Source organism: Sylvia atricapilla, chromosome 2 (assembly GCF_009819655.1).
Source record: "Sylvia atricapilla isolate bSylAtr1 chromosome 2, bSylAtr1.pri, whole genome shotgun sequence".
Taxonomy (NCBI): Eukaryota; Metazoa; Chordata; class Aves; order Passeriformes; family Sylviidae; genus Sylvia; species Sylvia atricapilla.
The window spans coordinates 89,761,025-89,775,626 of record NC_089141.1 but is presented as its reverse complement, the minus strand read 5'-3'; the positions used below and the strand labels follow the sequence as shown (position 1 = coordinate 89,775,626).

Here is a 14,602-nt window from a genome sequence, read left to right as displayed (position 1 = left end):
GTATATATTTGGATTCTGGCAGATCTGTGGCCATACAGGACATAGTTAAACAGAATTGAGAGGAAAACCTTGACTGCCAAGTAAAGCAGCATTATCAATTTCCTCTCTCCTGCACTGGAAGAGACAGGGGGAGCAGACAGTGTAGGGTTTCCTGATATGTTTTAAGAAAGCCTGGGATTCATTTCCCCTCCCTTCCTTCCTATTAGCTGTTTGTTAACTCCCAGGAAGACCCAGATATTTCTCATAAGACCTCTCTGCTCACATATTCTGGAAACAGGCTCTGCCTTTGAAGGGCTCAGTCCTCTGTGCAAGTACAGGGGGAGGAAGAGGAGTTGTATTGATGATGGGAGTCTGACTTTGGGCAAATGAACTGAAGAGGAGTTTCTAATTGACAGCATTGTATTCACAATGGTATTTTCTTTTAATTTGCTGGTATGAGCATTGCACTTGTCCCTAAAGGATACCAGGTGCTTGAGACAAAAGCAGGAAATGCAGCAAGTGTCAGTGCGAGACGTCTGACTTCGGAGTGCGGAGCCGTGAACTTACAAGCAAGACTGGGAAGTTAGAAGAAAGGCGTTCAACTTGCCCTTCTTCAGGAGAAACCTTGCAAGTTTCTCTGCAGCAGCTGAACATCCCTCATGTTAAGGAGAAGGACGTGAAGAAGGAGGTGATTGTACCAGCTACTTGGGATGAGCAGTGTTGTTGGATCTCCCTGTGTGACTGGAGTGCATTGACAACCTGGATGTTTTGTGGGGGCTTTCCTTTATCCTAAACAGCACAGGGCTGTTAGTTTGGATATAGTTATTTCGGATAAAACACTAAGAAATAGACAGTTTTGCACCTTTTTTTTTTATTCTCTTAAAATGTCAGTTGCTAGTCTTTCCTGCTTGTGTGAGGAGATGTGACTTCTTTATTCACACTGAAAGGAGACTGAAGCTGTGGCAAGATGTCCTGTCTGCTGTGTGCAGCATGCTAGGAACTGAGAGGGTGTTGCAGCTTCATGCAGAAAACATCTTGGTATTTTCAGTGCATTAAATGCCACCAATCTTTCTTTTTCCTCTCTAGTGGAACTAGAAAGGCATTCCTGAAGAAAAGCGTACAGAATACAAATAACTGCACTGCACCATCTTCTAGGACTTTAAATCTGAGCCCTTTTTCATAACTTTTGAGATCTTCTGACAAAGTAATTTCACACTCCGTTGACATTTAAAAACAAAATCAGAGTATTTTTCAGTGTGTTAAAAGAGAGTAACTCTAAAGAGGAGATCTTTTATTTCCTTTGCTGAATAGTTTTGGTGAAGATACACCCATGTCTCAACGCCGCCTTTTAAGGGAAGGACATGAAAGTCCTTTTAGGATCCTACAAAGATTCTTCCAAATCCATCATGGCAGAAGGCACTCAAGAAATAACCCACATCAAATATGCTCTGGTGAGGTGAATGTGTACGTGATCCTATAGTGTGATGTGTGTGTACACAGAATGTTGCAACTAAACTGGAGCAGCATGTGAGTTGAATATGAGCACTGAGCAGCCTAGCATTTGTGTTCCTGATGTTTTTCAACTAACGATTCTTGCAGGAACAAGTGGGGGTTTTTTTTGCATATAGGGATCCAGCGATTGTTACAGTTAAAAAATACAAATCTTTATCAATATTAGGTATTACTCATGATAGTAATGACTCTCTGTCACCAGTGCCTACTGGAGAAAAAAATTGTACCTTGTTTTTTCTTGCATTTGCAGGTATGTGACTGTATCTAATACAGATTTGAAAGCTTTACATCAGCCCTTCTTTTGTATTCTAGAAGAACATTGCTTGAGTATTCCTTGCCTGAAAAGTATACCTATTTATGCACAAGAAAATATTTATAAAATGTACTCAAAAAATCAAGAAACCTCTGATCACGTCTGTAATGTACTAAATTTAGGACTTGCCACCACTTAGTCTCAAAATCTGTTTCATACAGTATGTGTCAGTGCAACTGATAATTATATAATCTTTGTGTTTAGTAAAGCTACATTTTGCTTTTTTCTTTTTCTCTGAAATAAGTTAAGCCTGACAGGCTAAGATAAGCTGAAGTAGATTTTTCAATAATTAATTAAAACTTTATTGTTCCCTTTTATGCACGGTGACCTATTATGATCTTTTAAAAAAGAAAAAGGGACTTTTCTGTTTCTTTTTAAATTAATTTGGAAATCTAAACATAAATCAACATAAATCGAGCTACCTTTTTTAGTGTTCAAGGCTTTTCAGTAAGCCTTTCTTTGATATTGACATTTACTCTTAGAAAAAAAAATTATGAGAAAAATGCCTCTCTGGTGATTTGATTTTCTTACACCTTCATTTGTACTATGGTCACTGATTCTTTTGTCATCTATTGTGTTTGGAATTAAAATTACAAGGTATTTTAATAAACCTTTTTTTAATAACTTCCAAAATGTAAAGATTTCACCTTTCCTGACTTAGCAGTTCTGGGCATTTGTGAGGCCAAGATTTGATACTTTTAGGAGTACTTACTAGTAAACCATCAAAATCTAAAAATTTATTCTATTCAGTTGAGACTAGAAAAAGTTTTGATGTAAATTGCTGTTAATAACAATGAAGAAAAATCAGGAAAAATTTAGTCGCATTTTAACATATGGAATGTCATCTTGTAAAGCAAAACAAAACAAGATCTCCTCAAATTTCAGTCTTACTTTCATGGAGGATTCAACTATCACTTGGTAGCACTCACACTGTAGTCAAGTCCATAGTATTGCAATGAAAGCCACTACTTTCACCAAGTACTTTATGATATTTATCTTTTTATGATTTTCAAGCACCTGCTGGCCATTCCTTAGTGGATTGGAGCTAATTCAATGTGTAGGCAAAGCTACATAGGAGAAAACCACAAATTTATAATGTTGAATACATTCTAACAGATAATATTCCTAATTTTTGCCTAATTTCCTTTAGGCCAAGATCTTTAATGTAAATCTTGTAACGCTGTGCAGTCATGTCTTTTTTACATCTTCCTTTCACTGTTTAGAGGTGTGTGTGTGTATAGTCAGAAAATAGTACGTTTCTGTAGGAAGCTGTCTGTTCTGTCTCCCACCCATCTTTATTATTATTCCAAAACTCTTTTTGATCATGTGGCAGCCTTTTCTGTTTGAAGTCTTCAAGTATGCAAAAATTCTGTTTCCTTTCCTTCCTGTTACCAATTTTATGTTGACAGTAGGAAAGCAATTAGAGGCTTTTAATGTTAAACTTGTATATCCAGTAAGAATTACTCCATTGTTTTGGTCAAAAGGTTTATGGCCCTTTGGACTGATATGAGTTTCCCACCTTTCTGGTCACAAACCTCAGCTTTCAGTGGCACTTGCAGACAAATGTTACACAGAAGGTGGATCAAAGTTTTAAATTGTGGAAAGGGAGAGGTATTCCAGCCTGGGAATGTTTCTGTCCTATAGCTATGCTGGGTGAAATCATAATTTTGGCAGAATATATTTCCAAAGTAAATGTGCATGTGATTCTATGAATCCCATAATGTATGCACCTCTCTTCTCCTTGTGACAAAGTTGAGCTGCTCTGTCTTGTCGTCCCAAGTCTCACAAAGCTTTGTTCTCTCTTCATTAGCATCTCTGGAAATTGCTGAGAGCATGTTTGCTTTGCTGTCATCCTCTCCCTGCATGTTAAAATATTTAATATAGAATATAGAAACCTTTAACTGAACAATAAATATCCTAGTTCATATATTGATTTTGCATTACCTTATTTACCTTAATAAGGGAAGCTGGGCTGGCTTCCAGAGTCATCATACTTCATCAAATCCATTTCTGGTTTATTTTCATTTTAACAAAGCAGACTTTATTTACTTTCAGCTTGTTGACAGTTGGATCTGTCCTCCTTGGCCTAATCTTCATTGCCCTGTTCTCTGCAGGTGTCTTTTACTCAGGGCAGGCTGTGTTGCCTTTATCTGCTCACCCTGGTTGTGCCCTTGCTCCAGCAATACTTGCTCTTTGAAATGCAGATGTTTGGGACCAGGTGCCATGTGGCCCCTCCTGCCTGGACAGGCAGGGCCCAGGCTGGTACAGTGAGTGCTGTGAGACAGCATCATGTTTTCTGAATCCATCCCTGACTCTGTATCTTCTGTGTGCTTCTTCATCTCTGACTGCAAGCAGGTGGGACAGCAGTGGTGGGTTTGTGGAGGATTTCAGTCCTGGCAAGCTGAAATCCTCCTGAGCAGTCTTCCCCTGTCTCCCATCAGCAGGGGAGATTTTCCAAGGTGTGTGTAGCCCTTTGTGATGGGCATCCCAGCATAGTGCTCATGGACCATGCTTTGAGAGTCTCCCTCTTCTCTCTTTCTCTAAGCAAATGGAAACAGTAGGTCAGCTTGAACCGGGAGCTGTAGAACAAGTCTGGCAAGTGGAGATGCCAGAGACATCTGTCTTCAGTCTGTGCTGTGCCTGGTATGGATGGGGAGTATCTTTGGAGGCATCCTGTAGCCTGCATCTTTTCACTTTGGATTCAGGTTGGTTTTCTGACAAAGATGATTGAAGCTCTAGGGTAGTTTGGTTTTGCTTGTAGTTCTAGGAGTGTGATGAATGGGTGGCTGAGGGAACTGTGTCACAGGATCCCTGCAATCCAAAGAAGTTCTGTGAAAAGGTACAGTGTGCAGCACTGTAGTGTGGGTATCTCATACTAACAGATTTTTGTAGTCAGTCAGACAGAGCTTGGTTAATCCATAACCTGAATAATCCACCACAAATAGTAAAGAAGAGTCTAGAGGAAGAGCACTTCTGCATCATCTGTGTTAGCTAAGGGCATGCAAATGTGGTACATCTTTTCCTGAAGCTGCATGGGTATTACTGTTGGATATCGGGCATTCTTGTAAGGGGAGAGCCAGTTAGCTGACAGGCAGGCTAGCAAAATGTGTGGAAGTGGAGATGTCAGATTGAACACACAAAAACAGCAGAAATATTTAAGTACCTGAAGGCTTCAGTGTGGCCAAAGCCTGCCTGGAGCCTGTGCAAACACTGACATTTCTGGTCAGTGTTAAGTCTGCCACAACATAACAACTTCATTACTGTTAGTCCCCGCACTAGATAGGTGCAGGTGTGTGAGGCTGTTTACGGTGTGCTGCATTCGTGGCTTTGTTTGCTGCCCGCATAAAGATATTTAAAAGGGATTCACTTGAGATTTTGGGTTTCCATGCTTAAGACTTTGATTGACCTGTCCTGCTTGAAACTGTACCTGTGAGTGAGCAATTCAGTATGACTAGTTCCAGATAGCATTGTGATTATCTGCATGGAAAACAGTTTTGCTTTGCCTTGTTAAAGCCTAACATGAACAAAAATATGCTAAGGGCTTATGCTTATATATACTGTATCAGACACTGGGTGTATCAGCAGTCTGTAAATATTCAGGGTGAGGTCACGAGGGGAGAACACTATAATTAAAGAGATAATTACAAGAACAATGGCATTAGTGGGGGAAATATATTTGTAAAGTCGTCTTGTGCCACCTGTTGTATATATGGGCCAAAGTTCAGGTAATACAAAAACTCTTACCTTCTTGGGGCAGTTTGTTCTGAGCAGGGGAAGGGAAAAGTGGACCTGTTTTTCCCTCTGATGATGAATCAGAAAGGGATTTCAGTAGCAGAAATGAAGAGTTATTATTTTTTCTCAGAATGGTGTTCGTGGTTGGACTTTGTCGCGCAGGGTAAGTTGGCTTAACTTATAATAACTGCTAGATCTTGTAAATGTAAACAGACCTGTGTAGTCTGCTAAGTCAGGGTGTGTGGCTCTGGGCTGTGCTCCTGGGAATATTTTAAACATTTTTTATATGGGCCAAAATACCCCATGTATTTCAAGAGTTTTAATATAAACTTTGCTAGTTCATAGATTCTTGAAAATATACACTGTCCATAGAAAACAAACCACTGGAGAGTCTGAGTGGTAAAGGGTAGTATTTGGGTTGTACTTCAAAACCCTTTTTCCAAAGGAAGTAAAACATCAGGTATTTTAGGATTCAAATTTTCATATAAGGTTTTTATAGACTTTTATTTTCAGATAGTATTCCTCAAACTTATTACCATTTAATAACTGTGATGTATGTAATTGATTTATTTGGCTCAGGCAAGTTACTTAGTGAAAAGTGAGTGCATCAGCAAAACCAGTCACAGCTGACATCCTTGTGAAGACAGAAAACATCCCAAGCAGGATGTCCATCAAAAGTGAACTGTTTCTTCTGAAATAATTTTCAAAGGATCATCATAAAATTTAATAGGGATGTGTTCTGTATGTGTTTTCTGATAAAGAGCTTATTACTATTCAAATACCAATTCAGCAACACTAGCAAATATTTTTCTTCCTTCACTTAAGTGTCTGTATTGCTGTCCCATAAATCTGAGGGACCTTAGCTTCCTTTTTAAAATGCTTTTTTCAGCTTTTTTTTTATATTTTAAAATTTTTATCCTTGTGTTACAAAGTAAAAGTTAAGAAAATGCATGCTTTGAGAAGTGTACTTTACAATACAATAAGATGCATGCTGTGATAGAAAGTAGAAATATCCAAAAAGCATGACATTATCAGCAGATTTGGGAGATTGGTCCCGCTCAAGATTCCTGAAATTGCTTATAATGTCCTTCCTATTTTTTTTGTTAAAAAGGTGATTTGTATAAAGTTAGTACATTCTGAATTGGGCTGTTGTAAAAGTTACTATTTCCAAATGATTGGTGCCTTAATTCAGAGGAAAGAATGTTTCTTCTCTAGCTGAGTGCATGAGTTTGGGATACCGCTATACAGACCAGCACTTTTAGGCTCCTGGATGGTGATTCTTCCAAGAAAATAAGGACTTTTACTAGTCTCTCTAATGAGCAAGAGACACACATACATCTGGGGGCAATACAAGGCTGCGCCTCTAGGCTCTTCTTCTGTAGATCCACGCTGACTGAACTCCATGAGCCTGCTCCCTTGGACCTCTTCAGCCTCTCTTTTTCCCTGTTTGCTAAGATTTAAGCTCTCTTTGAGTTTTCTTACAGGGAACAGACCTGCTCTAACCGTGTTTGTTGTGTGACAGACACTAAGGGTTGCACATGTGAATGAAGGAAGAAAACGTGAGAAATAGTTCCGTTATTTCAGTCCATGTAAAATGAATCCTCAGAAAATGAAATCTGACTGTGCCTTTGACTCTTGAAATGGGGGGAGAAAATGTCTTTCTAACCATTAGTGCTATTTGTAAAGACCATTTAATTAGAGGTAGTAGCTATCTATGACATTATACCATAATAGGCAGTGAGCTAGTAGGAATTTGTATTTTTCCTGTTTTCATGGCCACTTAAAAATATGTGAAAAAAATAAATGTAATAGTGAAAAAAAAACCTTAGAGTTGCTCTGATCAATAATCTCAGACACTTAGCTTCAATAATTTAGAGTAAAAATTACTTACTTTTCTTATACTTTTGCTTTTCCACGTGGAGAATTGTCAACAAGTAGATATTTACTCTCTGGGCAGAACCAGTCTTGGAGCCAGGATGTAGCTTTATTTACTCCCTTTATCTTGGTCATTGTTCTTCCAAGAAGTTGCCAATCTCATGGGCTGTTGCAATCTGTTTAGTTCTGCTGAAGTCATGCTTAATAGGACGGTTTGCACTACTTCCTCTTACTGTGTATGCTTACAGTGTTTAACAAAATCCCACATGATCTTCAAATTAACCTCAGAGGTTAAGCCTACCTGAAAAGGTTGAACACACACAGCCTCGTGCTGAAGCAGCCTAAGCCAAAAGGATCAAAGTTTATTGTAAGATTTCCAGCACTTCCTGACTGAAGGTAGCTCTTGTATTTACTTATTTGTTTTATCTTATTTTGGAGCCATTACATCTTCTTCCAAAGCAGGAAGCAGAGATCAATGCAACTTTTGTGTGTTTTGTTTCTTGCTCAGTGATCTAAAAACATCCCAAAAACGATTTTATTTTAGTCAGCAGTTTATCCAACATCTCAGTTTGTTTCTTGCACTTAGACTCGAGTATGGCATGAAACCTTCTGTGGTCTTATTGGCTGGTGACTTTTTTCTGAAAATAATGGCCAAGGGCTGCTGACAACTGTGGTTTTCACATGTACTTACTTTTCATTAGTATCTGTCAGCAGTCTTTGGTGTCATTGACTGTGAGTTCGTCAATTTGCACACAATTCAGGGTGAGGGAATAGGCGGTTGAGTAAGTTCATTCTTTCCTTTTGGAATGAGGCCAAAGAACTAACTGAAGTACCTGGGAATTTTCTGTAGGGACTGCTTCTTCTCCATTCTTACCCCCCAGGTGGAAAAAATTTGAGATTTTTCCACCTAGACTGTTGACAGCAAGCAGTGAATCTCAGCCTCATCTAATTATTATCAGTCTTACCCATCTTTGTAACTTCAGAGTTTCTAGTCAACTCTGGAGCTTTTATAAATAGAGATCACAAAAAAGTGAGTCAGAGACCAAGTTAGACAAAGATCCTGAAGGGCTCAGTGGAAACGTCTTTTAGTAAAGAATTTTGTCCACTTAACAAACCATAGCAGTTGGTAGAGCAGTTGGGAGGGAGTGAAGCTGTAATTTCAGGTGTGAGTAGTTAGTCAAGAGCACACTTTTAAAAATTGTGTCCAGTACAGTTCTTATGAAAATTTATCTTGGAGTTGTCTTGGATTACAACAGCTCTTGTGATGTGTGAATTACCTATAGTAATCTAAATCCGGACAGGGCTATATTCTGAGAACCTTTAGGAGTTTCAGATGGACAAGCTTAACATAGTTGTGTTAGTGATGAGTAGTTCTCTGAATGATTCCCTTTCTTGAATTATTTCTCTGAAAAGTAGCTTTAGAAGTATGTGAGTAGTAATTGTGAGAAGTGCTGATATCATATATCAGTTTATATGATTCCATGGCAGAGACCTAATGGAAAAACTTGTTTATCTGTGTCTCTTGGCTTTTGTGGAAGGAGCTACTTGCTTTTCAAGCCTTTATTTGAAGGAAAGATGCAATATATATTGCCTTTTTTTTCATCTTCTTACATGAAACACAAGCAATTTGTTTCATGCAGTGAGTTTCTGGAGCAGAATACTCTCTAATTCCTAAGACATGATTAAAAATTATTTTCTCTGCTTTAGCCAAACACTTACATAATTATTATTATCTTTGGTGGATTCCAAAGGTGTATCTGAGAAAGTGGATAGGGATCGATAAATCAATTGTTTTTAATGAGAGGTAGTATGTGAAATGAAGAATTCAGATGTTGCCTCTATCCTTTTATATTAGAGAAACTTTACCTTTCTAATACTTTTGTTAGATAATGTTTGTTATAGCTACATTTTTGAAACAGAAACTCGAAACGTCTTTCTGAAGAGACTGCAGTTCGCCTTCAAGTCTTCTTTCAAGCTCTCTAGCTTCTACCATCCAAATCTCTAGTATTGTCTTCAGATATTTTAACTTGATGGTCACGTGGGGCACAGGTAGGGATTTGTGTCATCTGCCATGATGGCTGTCAAAGACTGTTTAAGGACTTCAGGTGCCTATACAGGTGTTGTCTACTACTCTCAGTATAAACTTTCCCGCTTTTGGTTGATAGCATTTGACCTTGGTTCTTTCTCTAATTTTTTTTCTGACTTCCAGCTATTGAAAGTTATGTTCTTTGTCTGCAAGGTAAGTTGTTATAATATTTTTTGCAGATGTTGTCATTTGCCTTTAGAGAGTTATTTTTGGTCTCGATTCTTTTGGAAAAAAATTCAGGATTCCAAGTGTTTTGGGGTGTTCTAAGCTAGTTAACACCCAGCTATGAGTGATGTGCACCTACAGTTCAGCACAAAACCAACCTCTGCTGCTATATTCACTGAAAGCATTAAAGGAGGTTTTCTGGTATCTACCTTTAATATTAAAGCCTAAAAACGAAAGAACTGTCTTAGTGGCTCCCAATAAAGCCTGTTTCTTTGTCTTTGCCAAAAGAAGGACTTGGATGTTTGGCCCAGCCCTTGAGATTTCTTTCTATATTCAGTTTTCTAAATACAGATCAGACAGTATGCAGAGAACTTGAGTGTGTTGGAAAAATCTGTAATGAAGTTTAAGTTTTGAGGTGTCAGGAGGCTGGTTTGGAGATCGTGTGCTTGGACTCAGGTAACAGCTTATTCCCTGAAGGTGCCTAAGCCACCATTTGGCAGTGTTTAATCCCTGAACAACTGGAATTCGTCTGAGGATTTGAAGATAAGAGTCCTACAGTCACAAGAGCTATGGATCCTCCACCCAGTGTTTTCCACTCTGGCATGCTTCCAGCGTAAAAAAGAGAAAAGGTATTCCTAAGCCCATCTTATCAGATGGGGTTTCAGCCATTTGCCCAGCTTCAGGTCACCTCAGTTTATCCTCTTCAGCACTACAAAGTAACCCAGAATATTTTTCTGGGAACAAGGAGTCATAAACAGAGTAATAACAACTGTTTTCCACATTAGTTTGCTTCCTTCTCTCGGTTACAAAACCCTATTATTATTATTGTTTACATTTAAACAATGAGAATGCTCTCCCTGTCCCAGCACATGCCAGCCTCGAACCCTTGTGGTCCACAGGATTTTTGTGGATGCTCTGTAGCATAGTCACGGTAACGTGCTGCTGCCCTGAGGTCTCCTCTGCAAACAATGGGCTTGTTCACTCTTAAATAGTTTAAATTTTTTAAAACTATTTCCTCTATGTGACCATGTTTGTTTTAGAAAGGAAAAAACAGAGGTTGCTCTTGTAACCTGCAAAAGGCATTGGTGCTTCAGGGAGAGAAGACATGTTTTAGAGCACAGTGCAGGCAGTTTAGCAAGTGAGGGGAGGCACTGTGGTATAAAAGAATAATATAAAACCAGAGAAAACGTGACAAAGTAGGCTTTGGGTTGCAGTGTGCCAAATTGTGACATATGCCAGAAATATACTGATAAGCTGCCAATCTCTGCTGTTGCATGGCGGGCAATAAATTCAGTGGAACTGCTGCCACAGATGGGAACAGGCTTGCATTAGATCTGTTCCTTAGCGTTCAGGCTTCAGGAGGAACTTTGGTTGCTGGTTCATAGCACGGTGCTTGATCTAAAACCTCCTTACAAGAGGGTATTTGCACAAGCTCTTTATCAGCCAACTGCTGGTGTCTGCACCTGTAAACCTTTAATGCCTGTGAGTTCACCCCAGCAGGGCTGGCTGAAGCTGGATACCACTCAGCTGCCAGGAGGTGCCAGGCACATGCAAGTGCCTTTGGCAAGCTCATAACAGAGCTGCCCAATGTGGCATGAATGAGAGGTACAATGAGACCTTTTTTCATTGTACAGGTACAATGTACAGTGAAAGAGGCTTCTTTCAGGTACCATGAGAAGTTTCTTTCTGCTTGCCTGAAGAAGAAAACATTAAATAAGCTCAATGAAGTCAAGGCTTTTTGTTGTTGGTTCTAAAATACTTACATGCTGTTACCTTTTTGGAAGCTGAGCTGCTGTTTTCTTCACTAGTTAATAAAGTAGGGTTACTAAAAATAAGATGTGCATTGGTTTTTTGTGCCCTAAGGAATTACATGCAAATAACAGCAGGGACTTGAATGTGTGTTATATGTAAGCCATTTCAAATTTGCTCATAGCACAGGAAAAGAAATTCCATTGAAGAAAAAAATCCTTAGAACTGATTTCCAGATACTCAGAACAGAGAAAAAATGGAATATTTCAGGGCCATTTCTAGCTTACTCCCCTAAATGCTCTGAAGAACTGTGTGCAAGATATTTCTTAAAGAAAATTTCAGTTTCTTGCCCTGAAACTTCCTTCAAAAATATAGTTCAGCAAGTAAAGCCTCATTGGGAAGTGGGGGTAGTTTTAATACTCTCAACATGACTTTGCTGTTCTTCTGTTTGTCTGAGGAGTCTCTTTAGTTCATTGCTGATCCTTTGAATTGGGTGGGTATGTGCATTTGTTATCCTTGGTATTGAGCACTTGGTGTCCTGGAAAGGTGTCTGTGAGTGTTCAGCATTGGCTGAACTGCTGTAGTGTGGGGCTGCAAGCAGCAGCAGTTGTAGCATGTGCTGTGTTTGGGCACATAGAGATGGAGGCTTTTGGCAATGGACATAAAATCTGTCATGGTAAAAAGACACTGTTAAATATGTCAAAAATGTGCTGTAGGATGAGACCTGAACTGAAGAGGCCTTGTTTGCTGCCACCATGGTGCAGGGAACTACAAAGAGTGCCCTCACCTTTGATCCACTTGCTTGTGCTTTTTCGCTTAGTGCAGATACGGGGTAAGAGTTCAGTTCAAATTATGTTGAACTAATCAGGTACGCAGTTGGCAAGGCAGGAGCTGGTGGAAAATAAATGCTTTTTTTTTTTTGCAGAATCAACAAGAGGAAGAGCAGAAGGAATGGCTGGGAGTTGTGTCTCTGTTGTGTCTTACTCTTGTGAGATTCATGGGCATTAGTTCAGCTGCTGCATGTGTCAGAACAGGTGGAATTTGCTCTTTGGCCTTTGTTTCTTTGTCTTTCTTTACATCTTCATTCTCCTTGTGGAAAGGAGAAGAAACACAAAACTGTTTCAAAAGCCTCTTGGGGCTGAGGCATTTTCCCAGAACTGCAGATGCAGGGGACCCCAGAAGCATTGCCTTCTGTTAATTTTGACATCCTAATTGGTGGAGGTTGGGAGGTTGACGTGGTTGGCTGCCAAGTTTATATAAATTTGCATAATTACATCTCTTACATGGCTGGCGCATCTCTTTCTGTTGTTGCTCATCTGAAAATAGTGTGAAGGTTTTTAAGGTGTGCTGAAAAATCCAGCCTGATGAGAGGCTGACACTCAACCCACCCTTGGCAGAGGCGGGGTTTTGTTGTTTCACGCCACAGGCTGGCCTGTGCTGTCACACCTGGGCCAAAAGTAAATGCAGTAACAGGGCAGGTGGCAGGCTGTAATGTGGAAAATGAAGGTAATGGTGCTGTTAAAGAGCTTGTCCTCCACACTGCTTTCCTGAATGGGCCAGGAAGCTGGAAAAGAAGGAGAATGTCTGTTGCTTTAGGTTGATTAAAATCGCAGGGACTGGCTGCTTTTTCAATCAGGTAAGGGCATGGGCTTCCTGTTTGGATCCCAGAGACTGGAAACAGGACATGGTTACAGCTGCTGTGCTGCAGTTCTTTATGGATGTTACAACAGCTCTTTGCAGGCTTGGATTTTTTAACTTATTTTATAGAAGTGGCTCATGAAAGGAATCACTACCTTTTTAAGTAATATTTTAGTAGTTTCTTAAAAGTCCTGCATCTCCAAAATAAAAAGGTCAGGTGTGATTTATGTCCTGTCTTTCCACAGAAAGCAACTCCTGTGAGTTTACCTCTTTTCCACTGACTAAATTTAGCCAAGAATATCATGCTGCTAAGTACAAGAGATAAGGTATTTTTGTTCTCTATTGTAGTGAGACTTTCTTTCTATAAAGGAAATTCATTTCTGTAGAGAACCTAAAGCAATTCTCCTGGTTGCCTCTCCAGAAGAAGTCTGTCTGTTTTCTGCTTCTTTCCTTTTTGATCAGTGGGAAATGGTCTTGTCTTTTGCTGGTATTAAGTGTCTTCTTGTCTTGAGGAAACTGTGGAGTCTGTTGAAGCCCAGGAGGATGAAAGAATTGGCAGTGGGAGAAATTGAGATAGAATTTTGGAAATATTTCAGTGGGGGGAATGGTGACCTTTGAGGATTGCTCAGTGCATTTATTGCATTTATTTTCACACTTCCCCATGTGTGGGCTTTGTGGGTTGCACAGCCTCAGACAGCTTGCTGCAGTGTGCACGCCTAGGCCACAAAAATTCCAAATCGTGAGTCAAAATCAAAACTGCCTTGATAAGTAAGAAGACAGTGGCATTTTTATCCTATGAGTTATGTAGATTTTACCATTTTCAAGTGTTATCTCATAACAGTGTGGGTCAGATTTATACAGTGTAAGTAGGACTTCAGGTTGATGGCCCATCCTGAAGAATTTTGCTTAGATTTGCCAGTCGAAGATGACAAGTAATGATATGATCTCATACCCTAATTTTTTTTTATTCCATTTGAAGCTATGAGTAATCTTTCAGTACTGAAATATCATAACTAACTTGTCCAAACCCACCCCAACTGATTATTTTAAAGATATGATGGAATTAATATTTTTTTAGCTCTTAATTTTGCCTCAGATCAAAAGCAGATCTCTGTTCCTGGCTCTCTGTCCTCTTTGCTCTTTATGGATTTTTGGAAATGATGATTTTTGCAAATTTTCCTTTCCTTCCTTTGTAATAAATAGTTTTGTAGCCTTTATCTGTGTTCATCAGTGTTACAGGAGCATATGATATTTTCTTTGGAACCGGTTCTCCCACAACTTTTGACGTGAAGGTTTTTCTGCTTCCCAAGTAACTTGTTCATCTCGGAAAAAAAAAAGATTCTCTGTACTTTAAGAGTCATGAAAAGGGTTTTCTGCTGCTGACAAAGTTTTATTTTATACTTTGGCTATAAATATACTTGTGATTGAGGCACAACATTTCATTGATTATAATGGTCTCTGTTGGTTTTCCTTGCTTACTGAATTAATATTCTTACTGATATATATGTTTCAGAATACATAATAAACCTGTTTTTCCTTTCTTAATTTTAATT

The 14,602-nt window shown here is 39.2% G+C and overlaps 1 protein-coding gene across 4 annotated transcripts in view; it reads left to right on the top strand.

Moving 5' to 3' along the window:
• The first annotated feature begins 263 nt into the window (after window positions 1-263).
• MCF2L (MCF.2 cell line derived transforming sequence like) overlaps window positions 264-14,602 on the top strand; it is a 95,713-nt gene continuing 81,374 nt past the window's right edge. For 3 of the 4 annotated variants that reach the window (XM_066313808.1, XM_066313806.1, XM_066313804.1), the window contains exon 1: window positions 264-1,430. In XM_066313808.1, the coding sequence (XP_066169905.1) occupies window positions 1,310-1,430 (121 nt within the window). In that variant the 5' untranslated portion in view covers window positions 264-1,309. Of the gene's footprint in view, window positions 1,431-5,291; window positions 5,700-14,602 lie in introns of those variants that run through there. The other variant, XM_066313805.1, reaches the window with a different exon arrangement.